We start from the raw sequence: 25,451 nt of genomic DNA on the forward strand, positions 1-25,451 counted from the left end.
GGGGCACTGCAGTTAGGTTGGTCATTTTGTGCTACATGATCTGAACTCTCTTGTAGTTTTTCTGGTTAAGTGAAAGAGCAATGGTGTGTTGGAGTTGTGCAAAGAGTCTCTCCCTGTGTGTGAGATGCTTCACAACTACTGCGTGCCTCCAGAGAGAGTTCAGCTGAAACAGTAAGGCTCTCACCTTGGCGTGGAGTTCTGGGAGATGGTGTGTTTAAGCAAGTGGGAGTCTGGAGGGTCAGCTCTGCACTGGGGGTTAGGCAGCGGGTTTCACACCTCAGATAGAGGGAGAGTCCCCAAAGAATGTGCCTAGGAACTCCAAGATTGGAGCAGTGGATGGGCTCTGTTCTAGTGCCAGAGTCTTGACTACTGTGGGGATCCTGGGGCTCAGATACCTGGATTCCCCTGACAACAGTCCAGTGGCACCTAACCAGATCTGGGATACGCGCACACACACTAGTAAACAGAAACTTTCTCATGGCCCAGTATTGAAACACCCTTAACTCTGACGATGTGGGTTCTGGTGAATATTTCTACAGGTCTGAAATATTAAATTCAGAGACAGGAATGGAGAGGTCTCCCCCTCAGGGTTGTCACATCCCTTTGCCTTAGACTGAGGGGGGCTCTTTCCTAAATGCTTCTTGTTTCTGTATTTAGGAGAGGCTCTCCCTCCAGGGCTGCCCTTTGCCTTGGGGTGGGAAGGTTTCTATTATTGGTTCTCCCTTGGCTGGGGAGAGGCTGCCTGCTGTTCCACAGCTTCCATCGTTCTCTGTGGTCCGGATAGGGCAGCTGGTTGCTTTAACCAGATACCTGTGGCCAGGAGCTGCACAGGCTGGAAAGTGACACATCCCAGTAAACACCAAACTCTTCTCCCAGGGGCACAATACTCTCTATGGGTGTGTGGGTGGACAGATTTCCTGCTTCCATATTTATAATGCATCCCCACTCTGAACTGACCTAACACACACACAGCCATTACACAACTGGACCAGACCCCCAGTAGACCCCATCCCAAGCTGGTGCACCCCAGTGCCCAAAGACTGACCAATAATTAGCACCGGACAGTAGGTGCCACTCCCCTCCCCCCATCAGCCCAGTGGAGCCACCCCCACTGTCCCAAGACCAACTGTGCCAACCCATCCAACTCCCCCAAACCCTGCTGTAGGAGCGCCACCTGCCCCTCCCCCACACAGCCTGTGTCCACCCCCCCAGGGAATGCAACTGCCAAGCGAGCCGGGTAGGGGCAGGTAAATCAATGCTGCCCCGCTGCAGCTACAGCCCCCGCCAACCGCAACCCCCCCGCAGTGACCCAGGCGCAGCCACGTAGGGGTGTTGGGTGCAGGAGGGAGATGGGGGGCAGTTGATAGTTCCCCCCCCCCAACGAGCAAGTCAAGGCCCCTGCACTTGAGCCAGGTGCCCGCACCAGCCACGTGGGGCTGCAAGAGGAACGGGGCCAGCAGCAACCGGAGGACGGCGAAAGCGAAACCAAAAATCGCGCAGGCGCAGTAATGAGCTTTTAGAGTTTTTTTAAAGCCGATTGGGTAACCGGGAGCCAATCACGCTCTCGGAGGGAAATTAAAAACCAACCATCAAAAGAGGCAGAAGCCCCGCCCCCAGGGGCAGCCCCAGAACAAGCAACATTCACTGAATGAGAGAAGCCGCGTGAGGCCGGCCAGGCTCTGCCTTGGCAGCTCCTGCAGCAGCCGCCGGGGTTTCCCTTCCTGGGACTGACTCGGCTGCTGCTGGGCGGGGAGGAGCCCCTGGGAACATTGCAGCCTGCAGGCGTTTGTGTGACATGTGCCCCAGGGCCAGGGCCGGCTCTAACATTTTTGCCACCCAAGCAAAAAAAAAAAAAAAGAGTGCCGCCCCGCCCCTGCGAGCGCTGCCTGACCCCTCCCAGAGCGTCACGTTGCGCCGCCCAAGTCCCTGCCCACCCGAGCGTCGTGTGGGGCCGCCCAAGACCCCGTCCCCCCCAACGCCGTGTCGCACCGCCCAAGTCCCTGGCCCCCCAGCGCTCCTTCGAGCCTCCCAAGTCTCCGCCCCCCAGTGCCACGTTGCACCGCCCAAGTCCCCGCCCCCCCCAGCGCCGCGTCGCGCTGCCCAAGTCACTGCCCCCCCGCAGCGCCGCCTGGCCAAACCCAAAACAAAAAAACAAACCCCGATCGCCGCCCCCACCCAAGGTACCGCCCCAAGCACGTGCTTGGTAGGCTGGTGCCTGGAGCCGGCCCTGCCCAGGCCTGTGGCTGGTGGGCATCCGCCTATGGTGGTGCCCCTGAAGGAGCAAAGTGTGTGTGTCTAAGGAAAAATAGTCAGGCTTGGCATAATTCATTATATATATATATACACACAGCTAGTTCTGCAGCTAGTTTTAAGCATTTTTTCAATATTCAATGAGTTAAATTTTCACACTTGCACAGAACTCTGGGTTTAGCATTTCCTTCCAATTGTTCTCAATTTCAGTTTTCACAGTTGTGGGAAATTAGGGGGGGATACGTCAATAGCAAGTCAGACCCCAATGATTTAATGGCCGCAGACACCGAGATTCAAAAAGTTGAAGCTTTATAACCATGAAAACACAGATGGTCGCATCACCTGTCAAGAGATGCAGAGTCGCTGTCCTTTAGTCAAACTCGAATAAGTTCTCAAGCAGTCTTGTCCTTACTTTGCGTATTTGTAATTTTCATTTATTATCAATTGAAATATTTGTCATTGGTCTGTGTGTAGACAGCAAAAGCAACGTTTGCCAACATTTATGAATAAAAGCTCATTCTTCCAAGCCTGGTGATGACAAACTCTCAGGCTAAAAACTTGGTTAAGCTGGAATCAGTGTTTTCAAGACCTGATTCTCGTTTACACTAACGCTGCTTGTTCCAGTGGAAAGGGACTGCAGCATCTCCAACTTTCATGATTTTATCATGAATCTTGTGATATTTGGGGTGTTTGATGAAGCCTCAGCTCCTGGAAGCATGTGAGGAGGTGAGACTCTCGGTTTTTGTTTTCTAAACAAAGAAAGTATCTAGTTCTTTTTGTTGCAGAGAAACACTTAAAAATTTCACCGCAGTGCAGTCTAAAGATCTGAGAAACCAAAAGGCAAATAAAACAATACTAATAGTTACTATATTGTTCTTATTAATCCTCATGATTGTGGGGGGCAAGCCTGCTTAAGATTTTTAAAGCACCGTGCCAGTGAGAATTCAGAGCGTAAATCTCTCAGTTACCCAAGGGAAGCCCCCTAAATGAGTGTCATCGTTGATCTAAACCAGCACAGTGAACAGAAAGGGGAACGGACACAGAGGACAAGCTATGGGAACGCGCAGAGCTGGGCTGTGGGCCCCAAACAGGACATGAGCAGAGTCCCCCCAGGCCCAACAACAGCAATTCCAGGCCCCAGGGCAGAACAGTCAATGGGCCCCCACCGGTGCCCACATGCAGAAGCCACGCCCACGTGGACCCCTCCACCTGACATTTGAGCAGAGCCTGTGCTGGCTGGTGCCCAGCGAGCTGCCGGCTGTGCTGCTGGGCGCACTCTTCCGGCATGGCCAGGCCTTCCATATGCCCCCCGGCTGCCTTCGCCGCCACCGCTGATATCATCACCCCATGTGCCATAGGTGCTGAATTTTGGTTTTGCCAGTGGATGCCCCTTCTCAACTCTGCCCCCTTCCTAAAGGCCAAGCCCCCACTTCGCCCCACTCCATCTCTTCCTCTCCCGCTCTCCTCTCCCGCTCTCCCGCCCAGAGGATTCCGGGGGCCCGGGGTCTTCGGCGGCGGGGGGCCCCTTCTGTTCCGGGACCCGCCGCCGAAGTGCCCCGAAGACCCGCGGCGGGAGCCCCCCGCCGCTGAATTACCGCCGAAGCGGGACCCGCCGCTGAAGCTCAGCCCGGTCTTCGGCGGTAATTCGGCGGGGGGGGGGGCGCCGTGGGCCTTCGGAGCACTTCGGCGGTGGGTCCCAGAACAGAAGGGGCCCCCGCCCCCCGCCGCCGAAGACCGGGCTGCGCGGCGGCGGCGGCGGCGGCGGGTCCCGCTTCCCCCCCCAGCCCCAGCCTCAGCCTCTTACCCGAGCGCGTCTCCGGCGGGGCCTGAGCGCCGTCCCGCTCCGAGCCGCGGGGTGAGGGGGCGGGGCTGGGAGCTCCACGCCGAGCGGAGGCAGCTGCCCCGCCCCCTCCCCACGCCGCTCTGAGTGGGGGGGGGCTCAGGCCCCGTTGGAGCTCCCAGCCCCGCCCCCTCCCCACGCCGCTCTGAGTGGGGCGGGGCTCAGGCCCCGTTGGAGCTCCCAGCCCCGCCCCCTCACCACGCGGCTCGGAGCGGGGCGGGGCTCAGGGGCTCGGCCGGAGACTCCGCGCTTGATGCGCTAAGGCTCCAGGAGAGGGGCGGAGGCGGGAGCCTCCGCTGTTCTCTTGGGGGCCCCTGCGGAGCCCGGGGCCCGGGGCAAATTGCCCCCTTTGCCCCCCCCTCTGGGCGGCCCTGCCCGCTCTGCCCCCTAGATCCCCTCCCCTGAGCACCTCCTGCCCACTGCCAACTCCTTTCTGCTTCCTCCTGCTTTAAAGGTGAGGTGTGTGTGTTTGGCTCAGTCTCCCCGTCCAAAATGGCAATTTCCAGCATATTTATACACAAACTTCCTCCATATTCTAGTTATTGAATGTGTGTCTATCACTGGTATCACAGCAATGTCAATATTAAAATAGTAATGAACTACAGCATTACATTACCATGAATTACAGTGTATTAAAATTATTACACTCAGCTACAAGCTGCGTTCACTGACACCCCTGTGTAAAGTTCACTCTGTGCCTCACCCCAGCTTAGCGCCTGCTTGGGAGCTGAGGGCCACTGACGGCTGTGGGAAGAAGGTGCATGGGACTCACAAGCTGTGGGGAGACTTTCCCCGCTCCCTTCCTTTCTCCGCTCCCTGCCCCTTTCCCTCCCTCTTGTTTCTTATCTAAGTCCTTGCTCCTCACCTTCCTGATGTTTCCCCTTCTTGCTTCCCACCCGTGTCCTTTTTCTCATCTCTCTCTGCTCCCCACCCCCTGGGGGCTCTGTCCAGTGCCCGCAGAGGAGGTTGCCCCTGCTCAGGTAGGAAGGGTGGCCTAGTGGTTCAGGCACGGGCCTGGGGCTCAGGTGTCCTGAGTTTGGTTCTCTGCTCTGCCACTGACTCACTGCTTAGTCTTGGGAAAGTCACTTCATCTCTGTGTACCCTAGATCCCACCTGCCAAATGGGGCTAATGCTGACCCTGCCTCCTAGGTTGAATCTCTTCATGGCTGTGTGGTGATGGGGGAAATGGAGATACCAAGGTGAGTAGTTTGGGCTCCACGCAGGGGGCACGGGAGATGGAGGGGCTCAGGCCAGCTCCATGGGGGTGGGGCGTCAGCCCATCTTCTGCCAGGGTCATGGGCTGCTTCTTCCCCGCACCCAGTGTGGCTCCTGCTGTGGTCCAGGGCTTCTCCTATCCACCCTGCATGGCTTTTGTCGCGGTCTGGGACTTCCCCTGCCTCCTACCCAGCAGCCAGTGTCCAGGGCTACTTCTCCCCATCCCTGCTCAGTGCGGCTCCTGCCGGGGTTGGGGGCTTTTCCTTCCCCTAATGTGTCACTGCACCCATCCACCGCCTGCGCCTAGGAGCCCTGCAGCCTGCTGGGGCGATTTCAAAGGGCCTGGGGCTCCCAGCTGCTGCCACCACTACCAGGCACTAGGAGCTGCCACGACTGGAGGCCCTGGACGTCAGACATAGGTTCCTGTTTGTGGGTTGCTAAGCAGAGACACACACCCTCTGCAGCCCAGATTTAGGCACCTATCCATGAGAGGGGTGTGGCTTAGGGCACCACTTGTCAGCATCTCCCATTGGCTAACTTACATGGCTCCCCGCCTACTGAGGTGGCTTTTGTAAATCGCATTGTAAGGTGCCTGTGTCGCCCATGCATTGTCTAGGGAGTTTAGGCACCTGACTCAGCTCTGAGGGTCACAGTGCTGCTGTCTCTGTGATTTTCTCGCTGCCTGAAAGTTACTCACTGTGATTCTCAGCATTGCAACACTGGAGTCCCTGCATGGATTGCCCCCCGTGCAAGCAGTCACCTCTCCGCAGAGCACAGCTGATTGACATGGATTTGCACAGGACAGAGACAGAGCACAGGCTGGTTAGTGACACATCACAGTAAACCCAAACTCTCTTCCTAGAGGTGCAATCACTGCCAGCTCCAGATTTTTTGTCACCCCAATTGGTGAAAAAAGAAAAAGAAAAAAGGAAGAACATGATTGAGCTGCCGTCGAAGAGGAAGACAGCAAGTGAAGGACCAGCTGTCGAATTGCCACCGAACACTGATGTGGGAAGATTGAGCTGCTGCTGCCAATCCGGACGTGCTGGCCCGACAACTGATGCATGGCCGCCACCCCAGGCACTTGCTTCCTTTGCTGGTGCCTGGAGCTGGCCCTGGGTGCAATATTCCCTGTGGGTGCTGGGGGGACACAACCAAGTTGAGAAGCAAATCCCATTATGCTGCCCCCCGGCACCTGCAACTGGAACAGTAAAGTGGAACAAACACAAAGAATTGTTTGTAATGTTTTATTTACAGTAAGTAGCTGTAAAGTAGCAAAGTAAAACGAGCTAAGAAGGAGCTTTAATAACCAGAGCCCAGCAAGGAGATCCCCAGCTACCGAGAACAGTTTTCTCTATGCACTAAAATAGCACCAATGGCCAGGGATTAATATAGGGAATTAATGAGTTACAGTCTCACTTTCAGTAACATGTAATAAATCTCCCCGTCCCGCTCACGTTCCCTTTCCTTTCGTACTGTCCTTTTCTATTCGTCATTGTTCTAGCCTCACTTCCCATCCCTGTTTATTTCCCTGTGTCTCTCCTCCCTGTCACAGATCATCCCCCTCAGTTGCTCTCTTCGTTCCCTGATCTTATCCCTTCCCCTCCTGCTGATCCGGGGCTGGGAGCCCCCAGTGAGATCTAAGGACACAGATCTGTACAAAACGCTCCTGGCTGCTGCTGCTTCTCCCCAACCCCCCAAATCCTGATTGATTCATGCTGGGTCCCCGCCACCCCCACCTTCGCCTGTCCCCTGCCCAGCCCCCACCTCTGCCCCTCAGGGCCCCTCCTGTAGCCCCAGGGGTTCTTCCCCCTCCTCCCCGCCCCATCCCTTGGGCTGCAGAGAGGGCGGGGGAGGAGCTTCCAGGGGCCATAGACTGGGTAGAAGAGCCAGAGGCTGGGTAAATGGGAGTCCGCCAAGGTCATAGAGAGTGGGGTCCATCAGGATAGAGAGGCTGATTTCCGGTTCCTGCCTCTGCTGCATCTCTCAGGGACACAGTCTGAGCCGGGCTCCCCCCACCCAGAACCAGGGTCGGATTCTCGCCCCAGGGACGGAGCCCGGCGGGAAAGTGAAGATCGGGGCCTCGTCACCAGCATCGATAAATGTCACCTGCCCCCGGTCACAGTCCAGACAAACCCAGATCCTGCTGGGGACCCGGCTCAGGGGCAGGGGGGTCACAGGGGAGGTGAGAGCCTGGAAGTGACCCCCCCATCGCTCCATAGCCCAGATCCCCTCCTCAGGGCTGAGGCTGATCCGTCCCTTCCTCCCCACAGACTCTCTGGCCACCCCCACAGCCCAGCTTCCCCCACCCCCCACCTCCACCTCCCAGCAATGTCTCCCCGAGGTGAATCCCTCACAGCCCAGCACACAGCGTTCAGTGTCAAATCTCTCAGGATTGTTGGGCAGTCGCTGCCACGTGTCTCCCCGTGTCACACTTTTCTGATCCTCAGACAGGACGAGGTGGGGATGAGCCGTGTCAGGATCCAGAGTCACATTCACTGGGGAGAGAGAATCAGAGCGTTAGGGGCAGAGCTTGGCCCTGGGAGAGGGTTTGATGGTGTCAGTGACAGAATCTGCCCCAGCTGGGGAGTGACTCTGAATCTCCTTCCCGCAGGATTTACCTGTCAGCTCTGAATGGGGAGCAGCTCTGAGATGTCAGCACAGAGCAGGGGAGAGTCACGCCCCTGGCAGAGATGGGCCCTGCAGCAAAAGGGTCACTTGAGCCAGGTCTGGGACTCAGGCTCTGTCCTGTCCTGCTCCACATCTCTCCAGGGAGGGGACTAGAGCCCCACATGTCGGGGGAATGGGGGGCAACAGATTGGTGAGAAACTGAGCTCCCTCTGCTCAGTGCTCACTGACCCGCCTCACCTCTCCCTGCCGTTTCCCATCTTAAACCCCATATTCCCAGATGTGAAAGAGCATCGCTGGGAGAGGAGAACAGATGCTTCCCATCCCTGCGCCCTCAGCCTACATGAGAGCAAAGGGAGTGTTGGGGGAGAAGGAGCAGGAGAGGAAGGACGGAGAGCAAGCGGAGAGGTCAATGGAGACATGAAGGAAGGGATCCCAGAGGGGAGAGAAAACCATATTGGATGAGGAGGAGATGGGGCAGGGGAGGCCCAGGGCAGCAGGACGTGAAAGGTTATAGAGAGTTTGCTGTGAGGGTGAAAACAGCAACTCACCTGCCTGTTCCCTCCAAGCAACCACCATTACCAAACCTCCAGGCCCTTCCACCTGCCCCCACTCCTACTGCCTCCGCACCAGCCCCATTCAGCTGACGGCCTGCGGCTCTCCCCACCCTCCTGTTCCTGCCAGGCACTGCCGGCCCTCCAGACGCTTCCAAACGCTGCCCCATCCCTCAGTCTTCTGGGCCCTTCCAAATCCTGAGGTGTCCCCCTCTTTGCGCTCTCATGACTTCCCCCCTGGGCTCTCCCTGGGCTCTAGCACCAGGGTTCTCGTCACCGGGCGTATTTTATTTCCTCACCTCCCTGTTTTGTCACTTGAAATATCTTTGTTTCTCTCTCTCTAATCTCTGAATTTTAGCATTTACACGTCATTTCCTCGGTTTCCAAACTCTGAATTGTTAATCCTCAGTTACTGGGCATTTGACAAACCCAGAATTCAGGCCTCAGGCAGGGAGGGGGCTGTGAGCAGGGACAGCCCTGGGGATCCTCACACAATCCTCAAATACACGTGTGAGCATTTCTCTGTCAGCGGCTACAATTTTAACAGACCTTTTTTTCCCTTAGCAGAATTTCTGTCACTTTTATAATTATTAATAAGAAGTTAGACTTTCCCTCCTGACACTCTGAAGTGACATTGCCAGCCTGTTACCAAAGACCTGGTCCGGCTGCCATTCATGTCACTGGCCAATCTCCCCTGGAATTCAATGGGAGGCCTGAGGCACGGAGAGGAATTCTGAAAGAGATGGGAGCAGGGCTGAACTGAGAATAATTCAGAAAAACAGAATTGAGGGATAGTTTCCCTCACCCAACCCTGCAGCGCTGACCAGCCCTCCACCCAGGGCTCTGGTGGTGATTTAAAGGGCCTCAGACTCTGGCCACAGCCATGGTGGCCAGGGGCTCTGGGAACTTAATAATCTCCAGGCCCCAGGGCAGTTGCCCTTTTGCCTCTCCTCTCCCTGAGTATTAGTTGAGTATGAGGGCTCCAGCTGGAACCTAATGCAGCTGCCGGCCTTCTCCAGGGCTTAGGCCACTTATTTTCAAAGCCTGTCACCTGAATGAGATGTTCAATATTTTCCCTCCACGGAGCATTAATTTATCACCAATGGACTTCATTTCCCATGTTTCCCTTTCACGCAGCTTGAGTGGGTAGGTCCCTCTGAACCTCCTCACAGACTTCACTGGACTTGACGAGCCTGAGTAACTTTGCTACCTTTGTGCTACCTCACTTCCCGTCACGTCCTCCTTGTGCACAGTAGGTTGCCAAGTTACTACTAGCAGATGAGGGTTCTGTATCAGATATGGACAGGCCACAGCTCCCATCCTGGAGAGAGGTACAAGAGATGTCTTCTCATAAGGGCTAGTCTACATGGGCATTGGTGCAGCTGCAGCTTCGGTGCAGCTGCAGCTTCAGTGCAGACACTCACTACAGCAACGGGAGGGATTCTTCCATCACTCTAGTTAACCCACCTCCCCAAGCAGTGGTAGCTGTCTACACCGAGGGTTAGATTAGCTCATCGACATTGCTTGGGGTGTGCCTGTTTCACACAGCTAAGCAATGTTGCTGAGTCAACTTAATTAAATCTACACTACAAACTTACACCAGTATAACTACATCGCTCAAGGATGTGAAAAATCCACACCTCTGCAGGATGTAATAAAACTGACAACTCTCGATGTAAGTAGGCCTATGTTGGTGGGAGGGCATCTCCTGCTGACACAGCTACCATCTCTTGGGGAGGTGGATTAACTACACTGATCAGGGCTGGCTTAAGCAAGTGCGGGGCCTGATTCGTGGGGCTTGTACTCACTGGGTGGCACTCCGAGTCTTCGGTGGCACTTCGGCGGCGGGTCCTTCACTCGCTCCGAGTCTTCAGCGGCACTGAAGGACTCACCGCCGAAGACTTGAAGCGAGTGAAGGACCCACCGCTGAAGACCCAGAGCAAGTGAAGGACCTGCCGCCGAAGATCAGTTGCACCGCCAGGTGAGTAAAAATTAAAAAGGCCACTGGGCGCGGGGCCCTCTTAGGCGCGGGGCCTGATTTGGGCCTAAAGCCAGCCCTGATGCTGATAGGAGCTCTCCCATTGGCATGGATAGTGTCTTCACTAGGTGCTACAGCGGTGCAGGCCTACCCTGCAACGATTCTGTAATGCACGGCTAGCTTGGTTGGTACCAGCTCAGGTAAGTTATGTTACAGATGGTGCCACAGCTCAACATTTCAATTGGTTTAGCTTTCAATTACATTGCTCGTGCCCCTGGGTTTCAAGATTATTAATAAATAAACAGAACCTACTCCCTATAAAGTTGAGGAACCCTTGCAGTTAAACTTTGCTATGATAACAGATAAATTATTTCTATTATTTGATTTCTGTCCCCTAGTAACTTTTTTTATCCTTGACAATGCAATAATTTGTCTTACTCCATTACCACTTAAAAAGAACAGGAGTACTTGTGGCACCTTAGAGACTAACAAATTTATACCAGCATTACCACTTAGTTTCTTAAATAGATTCTTAAATAGATTCTTGTGAGGGACTTAATCAAAGGCCTTTTCAAGATCTAAATATATATCACCTTATCCTTTACATGCTACTTTACTGACATGATCAAAAAGAATCTTAACAGATGAAAATTGAGTCACAATTTTAATTTGCAGGAATGTTGCTGGCCTGACAATTTTACCATGATATTTCAGGTGTTTTGTGAGTCCCTTTTGAATGATCATTTATGGCAATTTACCAGGTAAGCTGTAAAACTTCCCAATGTGTCATTCCCTGGCACACCCCTAGGTGCCTTTTAACATTACGAGGGAGGGATAGCTCAGTGGTTTGACCATTAGCCTGCTAAACCCAGGGGCCACTTAAGAATCTGGGGCAAAATCAGTACTTGGTCCTGCTAGGGAAGGCAGGGGGCTGGACTCAATGACCTTTCATAGTCCCTTCCAGCTCTATGAGATCGGTATATCTCCATATATTATATAGATACCATGTTTGCTACCCTACAATTCTCCAGTCTAGCTCCTCCAACAGCTAAGCTCCTTCAGAACTCTTGGATGTGCCAGCTGTAGCTGGTGAGTTTTTACTTCATATTATCATTTCCTTCCACTGACACCTCACTCTCCGGTAGTACCTGATATAAAAAAATACTTTAGCTTCTGAGCAATATTCTCAGCTCTCCTCCCTTCCCTCTCCCCCTCCCCCACTGGTCTCTGTCACACTTCCCCACTGAATATCAGTGGAATGATCAATGGGTGTATTGTTGGTTGCCAGCCTCAGCCACAGCCCCCTTGAAGAGGTATCAATCCCCACAGGCTGCACTCCCCAGATCCCCTGTGCATCCTTCCATTCCTCTCCCACTCCATAGCCCTAAGCTTACCCTTCCCCATAACACTCCTCTCTTGCCCAAGGAATTTCAGTGCACACTGGCTCTCTCTGGGCCCTTATGGCTCCTGGGCTCCTCATGCAGCTTGAATCCTGCCGTGTGTTTGCGGGGCTGCAGTCAGGGTGCGATGGGGTCTCTATCTCTGTGCCTGCTGCATCCACCTGAGCCAATGGGTGTCTGTGTGCAGTGAATGTGCCAAATTACCCCTGCTGGCTGCCATGTGCCGGTGCCACGGCTAGAGCAGCAGCACCTGTCTGGGCACATGCAGCCCTGTCAGGGCTTCTGAAAACTGAAATGAGCAGCCTAGACATTAACCTGGCCCTGGCCCAGCCCTTTATCCACCTGCCCTCCCAGAGCCTCCAGCCCCATCAGGGCCACTAACAGCATCTCGCTGAGAATCTTCTGAGCTCCCAGCATGCACAAAGGAACCTTTTAGGCACCCAGACCAGCAGTTATGACCACACAAACCTGAGTTTTTTCACCTTAGTACAGAGCTGTCCCTGCCCCAAAGAGCTAGTGTAAAATGTTAACTGTATGAGCAAAAGGGATGGGAAATCTCAGGGTGGGGGAGCTTTGGATATTGATGCAATAGGAGCTGTAGTTACCTGGATAGAGGATGTTTCTTCTCCAGTCTGAAAGCAAAAACACAGAGAGGGACGAGGACTCAGCTGAGCAAATGCAGCAACACCAGGGCTCTGGGATGAAGAGCAGCTGGCTTAAGCTGAACCCAGGCAAGAGCAAAGTGATTCAGAAGCAGGGACACATTTTGAAGAACTAGATGAGACTCCTCCCTTCATTCCATTGAATTTGTACAGACCCATTCACCAAAGTTGAGGTGAAAATACTCAGGTCCTACGTGACCCGTCACTAGGCTCAGGGGACCATGTAGCATCAGTGTCTAAACATCCCAGCTCACTAGGAAACTCTGCATCTTCCTGTGGGCAAGGGTCTGGCCACAGTGATCCTGCCTCTGCCGCCGCCAGGCTGGGTTACTGCAGATCACTGAATCCACAGCTGAGTGTGAAGGCTCCAGCTGGTACCTAATGCAGCTGCCGGCCTTCTCCAGGGCTTAGGCCACAGTGACACATCAGGCCCATGTTCCAGTCCCTCCACTGGCTCCCAGTCCCCTTCTGATGCCAGTTTAAGGCTTTGGTTTTAATCTGCAAATCAATTAAAGAATCCAGCCCCAGTGGAGGCTGTTTGTGAGCCGTCCAGGTAGGAGGTACAGAGGCAGAGCATTGTCTGGGGCACCCAGGTTGCAGCTGACAGAGCCACCCTTAGTCTGGATTGTACCCTGGGTATGTCACAGTGACACCCTAAAGTAAAGCTCCCTGGCTAAGCAGGGGATAGAGACACCAAAACCCAGTGAAAATCAGAGTGGGAGGGGACAGGTGTTCCTGCCTAATGCTGTGAATTCCCCTTCGAGAGCCCTAGGTACGATTTGACCCTCCCCTCCCCTCTCCCATGTTTAAAGCCAGAGCTGATTAGACCCCATGGAGAGCCCTTGTTTCAGTTCAGTGATGGCAAGAGCTTAAACCACTGATGAGCAGGCCTAGGAGGCAGGTCGTAGACCTAGTGTGGGGACAGGGCTGCAGTGAACAACATGGAGATGGAGGAGCAGCCATGGCCTGCTGGAATCCCTGGGTAGGTTGTGGAACCTCAGAATGCACCATTGCAGAAGTGGCAGTGAGGGGCCAGCAGCAGCCGTGAGAACAGCAGTGGAGCTGAGCGGTGGCAGAGGTAACAGCCCCAGAAAAGCCAGCAGAACCAGCGGCAGAGGCATCAGCCAGTGGTGGCAGAGACAGCAGCCGCAGTGAGCCAGTTCCAGAGGAAGCAGAGGTATCGGTTGATGTCCCTCACCCTTTTTCAGGGATGGGAGGCAGTAAGCAGCCAGTGGCAGAGGTGCCAACTTCCCCTCTGACTGGTGGGTGCTCGACCCCCTGCTCCACCCTGGGCCCCGCCCCCACTCCACCCCTTCCCCAAGTCCCTGCCCCACCTCATTCCATCCGCTTCCCGAAGTCCCTGCCCCCCCACCACTTCCCTGCCTCCTCCCCCCAGCGTGCCGCATCCCTGCTCCTCCCCTCCTTCCCAGAGCACCCTGAGTGCCGTGAAACAGCTGTTTTGCAGCAGGCAGGAGGCACTGGGAGGGAGGGGGAAGAGTTGGTCAGAGAGGCTGCCAGTGAGCGAGATTCACTGGAGGGACGGGGGAGCTTGGCTGTGGGTGGGTGCCGAGCACCCGCTAATTTTTTCCCCGTGGATGCTCCGGGGCTGTCAGCACCTAGGACCAGTGGTGACAGTGATAGCAGCACCAGCAGCAGGCCAGTTGCAGATGTGGAGGCAGCAGCAGACGACTTGCTCAATGCCCCCCCACGCCTCTCAGGGGTGGAGGGTGAAGCCATGTGAGGGCACCTCTGAACTCTGGGTCTTGGCTGATTAAGAACAACCAACTGTGAGTGGGCTGCAGTGGCGGGAGAGGGGAGTGGTGTGTTACAGGTCATTCACTCATCGGATTATCACATGGCAAGGTGGGAAACTGAGGCAAAGGACATTGCCCAATGTACTGTGGGGGGATGGGGGGTTGCTTAGGGTTACATGCTTTCAAATCATGGCCGTGGTGTTTTCCCAAAACAATGCTGGGGTCCTTTGCCTTGTAATACAAGTTTTCTTTTGTTACACCCGGACTCAGGGCAGGTGAGTGGGAAGTTTTGTCTCTTATCCTGTGTCTACACCAGCACTTTTGTCAGTGAAACTTATGTCGGTCAGGGTGTGAAAAAAGCACGTCCCTGACTGACGTAAGTTTCACTGACAAAAGCACCAGTGTGGACAGTGCCGCTCATTGGGGGTGGTTGAATTATGCCGGTGGGAGGTCGGCACAAATCAGCTACATGGGAGACCTGATTGCAGGGCAGCTGCAGTGGTACAGCTGTGCCACTATAAGCCTTGAAGGGGCCACTATAGAGCCTTAAAAAGGCCCAGGAGTTAAATTTCCCCAGATTATTGAGCGGGGTCAATGTTTTCAGATTTGTGTTGCTAAGAGGAACCCTTGACATTGAACCCAGCCCATCTTGCTGCCAACTCCACCTGGCAGAAGGGTGAGAGATTGATAGATCCAGAGATAGTTTCAACACCACGGAAAAGGCTGCATTCGAGAAATAGAAACACTTACCAAGTTCTCGTTGAAGATCATCTAGGTAACAGAGAACCAGAAACAAACACACACTAATTAAGTGCTGATCTTCTAGGATGGAATCAACCCCAGCCTCCCACCATGCAGCCTGTCCCTCACAACCCCACTGATCCAGGCTATGGGCAGGGAAACCACTGAGGTCTGGGGAGAAAAGTCTCTTTCCAACCCACAGGCAGGGCACGGAGCACCTGCGAAGTCCCATAGGATGTGGCTACACAGCAACTGAATACCTCCAATTGACCCATGTCAGCTAAGCAGGCTCACAAGAGATGGGCTGGGGGCCTGTAAAATTGGGGTGTAGACATTTGGGCTCATTTTGTGTCTATGCTAGAGTAAAGTATCAAAAAATAACTAATTATCTGCATGGACTTAGTTCTAAAAGTTTTGAATTCCCTAGGGGATTAGGGCCAGCTTTTTAAAGGTATTTAGGTTGCTAACTCCCATTGATTTCAATTGGCATTCGGTGTCCAAATACCTTTAAAAAGCTGCCCTTAGAACCCATTCTCACTTCCTTGCATATTACATGTTCCCATTCACTTTGCTGGGAGCGTTAGGTGTGCACGGAATGTAATATTGGGCCCTAAAATTATCAACATTATTCTGTTAGGGATGTGACTTGTGCATTTAGTGTTGGATCCTACACATGTTGAAATCAAAGGCACAGCTCTAATCAATGGTAGTGGTGCAGCATCATGGCATCTGCATTTCGTGACAGTTGCACAGTGATTATACAATTCATGAGCCTTTGATGGTTTCATGTTCTCAGCACCAGGAGAAAAAGTTTTCCCTTCTCCATCTCTGACTTCCTATTCCTCACCATTTTCAGAACTCAGGTTCAAGCTCAGAGCTCATGTCTATTTAGACCCCTCTTTTCTACTGTGTATATTTTTTTAATATTACCTATTCAGGTGAAATTTGTCAGGCTTTGTCTCATTCCAATTTCTTTTTAACATTAAATGAAATCACAGATGACTGCTCCCAAAATAAAATTATGGGGACCCAACTCTGTACAAAATATTTACTTATCAGAGGAGGGAAAGAGACATTAACTAATTCCCAAAGTCCATGGGGTCTGAGGACGGAATAACTGCACAGCTGGGTGGGAAGTGGTCAGAAAAGAGTGACGTGTGGAGAAGGTCTTGGATCAATCTTCCCTCCACGTCTTTCCCAAATGCTCCATTCAGCTTAACTGAGGCAGTTCTGGGGGAGAAATATTCTGTGCCTGTAAAGGGCTGGTGCAGATCACTGCCTGCTGGAGCAAATGGGAACCTTAGTAACGTTTCCTTCCCTGTGCTGCTGAGGGGAGCGCAGTGCAGGTCGGTGCTTCCCCTGCTTGGCCTAGTGTAAAATTTCATTCTTTCCTTTTTTCATTTATGAGAAGAAAATTTCTTGTTAATTTCACTAAATTTTCCCCTGTGACGTTTACCTTTTATTTTAAATAGGTACACAGTGAGGCCAATGAAACCAAACAAAACTGGGAGAATCACACTCAGAGCCACCATCCACGGATTCACTCTTGGGAAAAAGAAATCTGAAAAATAAACCCCACAGGATTTGCATTAGTTGGGAAGCAGGAATACAAATTTTTTCTCTGTTGCATGTAACTACATAATTAGTCCTCAGCAGGACGTATGTGAGATAAGAGTGAAAACATGACCCCTCTATGCTACACAAAAGACCAAAACCTGATTGTAAAAATTACTCCAACCAACACAGCTTTAGCTCTGATTAACCTTTGAATAAACAGGCCTGGTTTGATTCATGGTATTCAGAGTTTTACTGAGTTCAGGGGCAAATTCTCTGCTCACAAAACCGCACTGACTTCAGTAGAGTTATGGCAGCAAACAATTTGGTCCTCACTGTTCAGCAACATTCAGAAATTGCAGGAGTAATTAGAATATTTTGGTGAGTCACTAAAATTTCCCCAATTATTTTGATGAATCATAATTGCAATTACTCCAAACATTAAGTGCTGAAAATTGATTCATCATCTTTTTCTGTTCTTGTGTTTACAGCATTAAAATCATCTAGCCAGGGTGGGCATTACAGACATACCTAAGGCCTTCTCCACACAGGTTTTGTGCACTAGTTTAGTGAAACTGGTGTAACACTCATACAGTCATTGTTACACTGATTCCACAGCTGACCACATAACAGGACTGCCCCAATTTAACTATACTGGTTGACAAAACTTTAAATTGTAAATCAGCTGAATAGTGTCCTTTATCCATTTAGTATAAATCAGTAAGGAACTGACTTAAGCTAAATACATAGGACACTCTGAAACTGAAATAAGAGCATTCAAACAAGGGGTTTCATCAATAACTCAGTAGATAATCAGTGCAGCTTGTGTGTGTAAATAAAGGCAAAGTGAGCTATGAGCACAACTCCTACTGAATGTCAACAGAAACAAGCCCACATAATTTTGGTGACATTTCACTTATTGAAAAGGTAGCAAACAAACCATAGGGTAAAAATTCACAAATCACTGTGATGAACTTAAGTTTCTATTTCTTCTCAAAATCACACTCTTTTTTTTTTTAAGTAAGAGTTTCAGGAGTATCGGAGTTAAGATTAAATTTACATTAAACCCAAAATTTCTGACAACTCTGAATCTTCAAAATTAAGGCAAATTGCCTGAGTTGTGACCTGTTAAGATGCCAGTTTCTGAACTTCTTTGTGTTTATGTACATTGTAAAATATGCACAACAGATGCTTCAGTTCTTTGTTTCCTATGTTTTGTTTCTGCTTAAGGTGATTTAAGCGTGTGGGTTTAGCTGGTAACTGACCTGCTATATAAACTGTTGATTCCTTTTCTTGATTGAGAACGGTGTTCCTGATCCAACAGGACAGGTTCTGGTTTGAATGTTCTTTTATAATAATAGAATTTTCTGTTTCAAACAGGCCACTATCCCCTAGCGATTTTGCTTCAGAGAGAGATGGTAATTCTTGCCCACTGTGATCTCTCCATAGCACCTTGGGCTCTGGGTACCACCCAGCTGATTGACAAACCACCCGGATCCCTCCATCCTGGTGACTCTCCACAGAGATGACAGGATTGGAGCCCAAAGCTAGAAGAAAATTACATACATGTGTGATAAATCAATGGGGTAACTTAACAGCTAAAAGGATGAGTGACAGATTGTCGATCCCTTACTCCCACAAGAGATCACTTGATCACATAGAAGGGATAAATGAACACTGGAATTTCTGAATTCCCAATACGCATGGACACAGGAAAATATGTGAACAAATATTTAAAATAATTTCACTGAATAAGTGAGAGATATTGTCCTCTCCACCCAAGAGCAATGGAGCACTGAACACATTTGGAAATCTGGCCACTTCATTTAAATACCTAGTGGGATATGATTTTTTCAGAAAGCCAGTTTTTAGTATATTGGATAAACATTTTGTTTGTTTTCTTTTTAAACAAACAAACAAATAAATCTAACTGGCTCCATGGTTCCTGTGTCAGAGCAGCAGGGGACAAACGCTTGGCCTCATCCACTAGCAGTAAATACATAATGTCTCTCCCCCTCACCACCATCTTTATGTGGCCTCAGCCAGTCGGAAAGCTACAACTGATTTTGACTGTACCCCAACTAACTACCTGTAGTGACCACGTCAGAAGGCCTATAAACCTGGCAGTCCCACCTTAGCCTCGCCTCAGAATGACTGCAGAGAAATTGGAAGACCACAGGCTGTCCACACTTGAAAGGCTGCAGCAGCACAGCTTCACCGCTGTGGTGCTTCAGTGGAGACACTGCTTACACCAACGGCAGGACTTCTCCTGGGGTCATAGGTAATACCACTCTCTGAGAGGCAGTAGCTAGGTTGACAGAAAAATTGTTCTGTTGACCCAGCGCTACCTGCATGGGGACTTAGGTCAGCTTAGTTTTGTCACTCATGTGGAGTGTATTTTTCACACCCCTGAGTGACATAGTTAAGCTGACCTACTTTTCTAGTATAAACCAGGCCCATATTTGTCTAGATGTCTTTTCCCTCCTTTCTCTCCCTCCTTTTGAAGTCAGCCAAAAACATCTTTTGGGCAAGAAAATCTCTTGACCATTCTGAAAATGTCTTTAATAAAACATTGGGAAAGTTTTCAGCATATTTTCCAAAGTGTATGAACGTGGTCATGTGCTGAAATCTAGTCACACTGTGTTACTCTAAAATAATTCACAAGTTGCTAGTCACAGTTGTTGCAGTAGAAAAGAACAAAAACTGCAGCCCAGACTAAGAAAATACAGACAAGAGCAGCTGACCTGCTATCTTCAGTTCCAATGGGGCTTCTTCATAAAAAGAACCATCTTGAACAAAACAGTAGTATTGTCCTTCATCTGAGCGTCTGATATTAAGAATCCGCAAGGAAACATTCCCATCTGTGATGGCAGCTTTCAAAAGCTCTGTTCTTCCATGATAGTCTGACATCTGGTTCCCGTATTGATCCTTCCCATGCTGATATAGGTGCACAAATGAAAGGAACTCAGATCGGAACCATCTCACCTCCATGTTCTCAGCGCTCATCCTGGGAGACAGGTGACAGGGTAACACAATGGCCTCACCCACAATTGCAGTGACAGGGTGACCAGGACCAGTCACACTGAACTGGGCTGTGAAATACACCAAAGCAAAAAGAGAACAAGATTAAAGATTAAAAAAATATATTTATGACTGATTCAATAGGTTCAAACTTTCCAAAATTCAGCGTGAGGCAGACACCTGGCATGCAAATTTTCAACCTGAATATTTGAAATTTGGAAAAGTTACAAGCAACTGAAAAGGGCATTTATAGTAGAAAGTGACAGGCCAGCTCAGATAGAGGTGTCACTGAGAACTACCCTTATATTACTTTGACATGCCACAGAGCCATTTCAGTGCCCCATGAACGGGCAGCGTGATCTGAGTATATACACTGTATACCTGAGCTCTGTGATCTGTTCCAGCCTTCACTATATTTCTGATGTGATTCTCATTGTTGGTTTTAATATGAGAAGGATGAAAAGATGAAATCCTGACTCCACTGAAGTCAATAGAGATCTCTTTGGATTTCACCCTAGTGTTTTGGGATCCAGCCTCTTTGGACACCACTTCTCACCTCATATAACACAATTTTCCTCCTCTGCTCCCCCTCCTTCAGTTTTTAGTGGGCCTGGGTCATGGCGAAGGACATTTTCAGTAAAGAGTCTTCAACTTGGGTCACAGAGGAGGCAAGCACGTGAAGTAGGATGCTCAGCGTGACCCGAGGTGCCTAGGGCAGCCCATACTGGAAATGCCAAGGGCAGGGCAGGCTGCAAAAAGGAGAGCAGATTCTCCCAAAACCAGTGGTTTACATTATAATTAGATTCACCAGCCAGTCCCTAAACCCTGTTCCTGATCCCCCACACTGGTTATCAAGAAGCTATAAAAAATAAATCACACAGTGCCCTTTACTGCATTCCAGTCTCTGGCTCCCGATCAGTGAACAGGTTCAGTACAGTAAGAAGTTACTTAAAACTCTGTTTACTTTACAAAATGTTCTTCTGATTCCCCCAAAAGACCAGCCACATTACCAGATCAATACTAGTTTGAATCTTTCCCGAAATACCATGCTGCCAGACAATCCTTTAGTATCTAAAACTAAAGGTTTTATTGTAAAAGAAAAGGAAAGAAAGAAGAGAGTTGTTAAATGGTCAAAGCAATCAGATACATACATACATACTTCAGAGTCCACATATAAGGTTCTTAGCAGCACTGGTGAGTTTCCTAACTTGTAAAGTCCCTCTGGAACACATCCACAGCTTGGATGGGTCTGCCAGCCATTTGTCCAAAGCATCAGTTTGTATAGAAGTTACTCCAGAGGTGAGAAGCAGGATTGAAGACAAAATGGAGACGATGTAGCTGCCTTTTTATATCCCTTTCCATGTGGCTTGTACATTTGTTGTCCCAAACACAGGCTCCCAGCACAAGTGTATGGAAAGGTATTTGGAGTCCCCTGGCCATAGTCATGTCCCTACATGTCGTGCTGACTCATAGGCAGAGCCCCTGGTTCATTGTGCCCCTGATTGCCCTTGATGGGCCATCAAGCAGGCTGGATAGTGCTGATGCTGGGTCTGCCTGGGTGTGTCACCCAGATGCACAGCACAATTTCGAGACACAAATATACCACACATATCTATAAATTATGATCCAAAGATGATACATACCTGTAAACATGATCATATTTAGCAAATCATAACATTTCCACTAATGCCTTACATGGCATATCTTGTATATGATTTATTGTGATTTTGTAATATTGTTATCAATGATATTATAAATGGTCACCCATATTCCATACCACATCACACTCAGATACTGTTGGAACCCAACTAAAGGACTTCTTTGAGTGAAAACAGGGGCCTGGTGAAATTGTCTGGGCATATGCATATGATCTCCAGGAGAGAATGAGCAAAGTGGAGCAGCGAGACCCTCGACGAGTTCCAGACCCAGATATGGTTCTGAAAGAGCAGTTGGTGCTGGGGCTCTGGGATGATTCCCGCTGCCATGAAATGAAAAGGAGGTTTAAGGAAGAGCCTGGTAAGAAGTTCTATGAACTCATGCCAAACCCCAATACAAGAAGTGGGGGCCTAGTGAATGCAACTACTGGGGAAAAGGTCCTGCCCCAAAACACAGTTAACATTGGAAAGTTTAAGTGAAGGGGTCCAAAAACTGGCAGTCCAACAGGAGGAGATGCTGCAAGTGATGACTGAGTTGATGAAAGAAAAAAATCCCATTAGTATGTCAAAATATCCAAAGGCACCGGGATCACCGAAGATCCCCACTGAAGGATGAGCTGGGAAGGCATATTTGTTACACTTGTGAAAGGCCAGGGCATGCTAGCTGAGAATGTCCACTGAGAAGGAGATCAGAGTCCCAGGCACTCAAAACCAATGTGACACCAGGAATGAGTGGTCCATCTACAGTAGAAGGCCAAGCAGTGGCAGAAGGATTCCTAGGCATGTCCACGGTGGAAAATCACTCTATACACAGTGTTGAAAGGAATGTGGGCAGCGCCAGCATATCTAGTGACTTCTGTAAGCGAGCATTTGGAGACTGTCTAACAGCTGAAATATGTATAGCAGGGGTGAAGACCAGATGTTTGTTAGATACTGGCTCAGAAGTCACCACCATTACTGAGTCACGTTTTCAAAAAATATTTGAAGGACAAGGAGCTGACCATGCACAGCACACAGTTTGTACATCTAACAGTAGTTAATAGACTGGCAATCCCAGTGGTGAGGTGCCTTGAAGCAGACAGAGTACATGAGCCAGACACTGCCAGGAAAATGCATCTTCATCCTGAAACACAAAGCCTCTGAAGGGAGCCATATGGAAGGAGGAGTCCCAGGGATTCTAGGAATGAACAACGTTAGTGAGCTGAAGGAGCTACTCTTGCTAGGATAAGGAACCAGGAGGATGAACCGTCATGAACACTCTATGAAGAATGCTGTTCTGAGTAGAGTACTTGCTCAAGTGGAGAGGCAGAGTCATTCCTTGATCCCCACAAGGTGGACTGGAAATGTTAAAGTGGGCAGAAAATGGGAGACCATTATTCCTCCTTGGAGATGGAAGATCCTTGATGAACACTGCAGGGTACCAGGAAATACCAATGAATATCGAGTGCTGGTACTAGAGACTACATCTGGGCCATGCCTACCCAATGGACTCCAGTCAGTTAATGTACTGACTAGTACCATGAAAGGAAGAGTACCAGTGAGTCTTCTAAACTCAAGTGTGAAGGCTGTGGAGTTGCATCCTCAGAACAGAATGGCAGAGGTACACCAGCCTGATGAAGTGATCCCTCAGGTGAAGGTAACATTTGAGGAGAATGGAAATGAGCTGCAGGTGACAAGGAGGGAGAAGGGAGAACAAGTTACCTTTCCTCAGGAAAGATGTGGTGGGAGACTGACAGTTCCAGTTCAAGCAGAGCTCTAGGGGCTGGTTCCTGAACAAGTGGCTAACTTAAGGGCTTTGCCAGAGAAGCACCAAGAACTCTTTTCTATGGCTGAGGTGACCAATTTTGATGACCGAGTCAAAAGGTGTCCATGGCAGCCCAAAGACAGCCAGCGAAGCTGCTCTCAGTACAACTAAAGACACAGCCTAAAGTAGGAAAAGGACTTATGATCACAAGTACAATGGGGTTCTGATCAGACCTGGTGACTGTGCACCAGTTCGTACCCATAGATGCCGAGGGCTTAATAAATACAGAAGTGGGAGTTGAATCCCCACATTGTAGTTGCCCAGAACAATCCTGAGCTGCCAGTTTACACTATCCAGCCTGAATGACGAGGTCCTGAAAGAGTAGTGTATAGGGACCAGCTAAAACATTGCCTCCTTAGTCCAGTCAGGGACTATAGGAGGCATAGATCAGTGTGCCCTGAGGAGACTGAAACCAGTTGGGGGATGGTTCTAGTCCCACAAACCGAATACTGAAGGGAGCAGAGTGGGGCAAACCCAAACCCTAATGAGAATGGCCAGATCCCTCAACTTGACCTGGTGTTACCAGGGGACAGAGAAATAGAAATTGTGAGTCATGAACCATCAGTCTGAAGACAGTCCCAGAGAACTACTAAGGCTGTACTGCCTGTTAAATTTAGAGATGAGTATGTTATTGATTCTATGTAGTGTTTTAATGAATATTTTCCTGTATAGTAGGAAGGAGTAGACCTAGAATGTTAAATATGTTGAATTTCTCCACTTACACTGATCTTGCTATGTATTTAAATTCACAAACTGGGAGTAGTTCCGCTGACTTTGAGTGAAGCATGTTGTTAAGACACTTCAGGAGCTTAAATAAATCCTCTAAGAATCAACAGACACAGGACAGATTCCTACCTGATTCCATCTTGTGAACATAACAAGTAAGGAAGAAAACAATAAACCCAGGGAGAGGGGAGCTGGCTCTGGAGCTGTGGCAGAATGAGAGAATCTCCATCTTCACTGTGACTTGATCTAGACAGGAAGAAGGAGGAAAAAATGTACCATAGTGAGCATAACACCAATTAACATTAAATCATTACAGTCAAGCATTAAAGAGGGCACCATAAATAAAAAAGGAATAAATACATTATTAAGTGAACTCTTTCATATTACAGAGTTAGAACAGCCATTGCATTAAAATTGAAAATGTTTCCTTTAAGATTCTGATTTTGTCCCATCCCTACAAAATCCCTTTTAAAAAAAGGCAGATCAGTGTAAAAGTTGGTAGTTATTCCATCAATGGAGAAAAAATTTTCAGTGAATGAGAAACAGTGTGTGTGCAGGGCCGTCCAGATGATTCAGGGGGCCTGGGGCAAAGCAATTTTGGGGGCCCCTTCCATTAAAAAGAAAGTTGCAAAACTATAGAATACTATATTCTTGTGGGGGCCCCTGCAGGGCCCGGGGCAAATTGTGCCCCACTTGCCAACCCCCGAGTAGTCCTGTGTGTGTGTGTGTGTGTGTGTGTGTGTGTGTGTGTGTGTGTGCGAGAGAGAGAGAGAGAAATATTCCTGGGTTTTTTTTACCCTTTTATTTTCTTTCAGCATATCAGAGGCAAAATTATTCAGTTCCATAAACAGACTTATTCAGTAACAGGAAGGACAGAGAAAGAGGCTGCCCATACAGCTGGATCTGCAAAAGTTTGTAACTTACTTTACAAAACAGAAATATACGCTTAGTAAATTCATAGCAAATCTCCCTTTGAAGGCATTGAGAGCAGGATCAGGTCCAGTTTTACTGAATAAAATATAGAAGCAAAGAAATAGATTCTTAACTCAAATAACCAGAATAGTCTGGAGTTACATTACAATGAAAGGAGAGGGGAAAATAGCTCGTATATCATTTTGAATATATAGTTCAAAAGCAAAGTTTATATTCAGAGTAAAACATTTATCCTGAGATTATTGGATCATTTTGCAGTTAATAATTCACTCAAGGAATAAATGTCTACTAGGAGCTATCAAAGAACAAGGGAGATGGTATTCAAGTGAAAGAACTCACCTACCTGATGAATCCTGGAAATCAGCTTTGGAACAGTTTTGAGCTCTCCCTGGTGTTCCGTGGTTTTCTAAAATCATCACCCATTCTCCTCCAGTTAGTTTGCATTGCCAGTGACTATTTAGGTTACAAAATGAATTCTTAATAAAAAATTACAGAAACAAAAAACTGAATCCTGGTCTTTCCTTTCATATTTCTGCTGAAATGGTGTTCGTTCTTTGTTGGACACTGAAGTGAAATGTGTCTCTCTCGATGCCTTCACTAAGATGGAAGGCGAAAGTAGAAAAATAACTGGAATGCTGTGGTGATTTCAATCCCTCCCTATTACATCCTCATCATAGTTTGGAAAGCAAGCAAGAAAGAAGCGCAGCTAGGGAGCCAGTGTTGGTGGCAGCAGACT

The 25,451-nt window shown here is 49.5% G+C and overlaps 1 protein-coding gene and 1 pseudogene across 1 annotated transcript; both read right to left on the bottom strand.

Annotated features, from left to right (window-relative positions):
• Positions 1 to 3,591, bottom strand: part of LOC123346643 — a 28,357-nt pseudogene extending 24,766 nt beyond the window's left edge.
• A 3,700-nt stretch (positions 3,592 to 7,291) lies between these two features.
• On the bottom strand, positions 7,292 to 25,208 carry LOC123344846 (butyrophilin subfamily 1 member A1-like). Its single transcript, XM_044981338.1, has 8 exons — positions 25,059 to 25,208; positions 23,912 to 24,028; positions 19,321 to 19,668; positions 17,842 to 18,123; positions 16,479 to 16,583; positions 15,032 to 15,052; positions 12,471 to 12,497; positions 7,292 to 7,803 (listed from the first exon to the last, which is right to left on the bottom strand). The coding sequence occupies exons 1-8, from the start codon at positions 25,129 to 25,131 to the stop codon at positions 7,292 to 7,294; spliced, it is 1,485 nt and encodes a 494-aa protein (XP_044837273.1). The 5' UTR covers positions 25,132 to 25,208.
• Between the last annotated feature and the right edge of the window lie 243 nt (positions 25,209 to 25,451).

Source organism: Mauremys mutica, chromosome 12 (assembly GCF_020497125.1).
Source record: "Mauremys mutica isolate MM-2020 ecotype Southern chromosome 12, ASM2049712v1, whole genome shotgun sequence".
In the NCBI taxonomy this organism is placed as follows: domain Eukaryota; kingdom Metazoa; phylum Chordata; order Testudines; family Geoemydidae; genus Mauremys; species Mauremys mutica.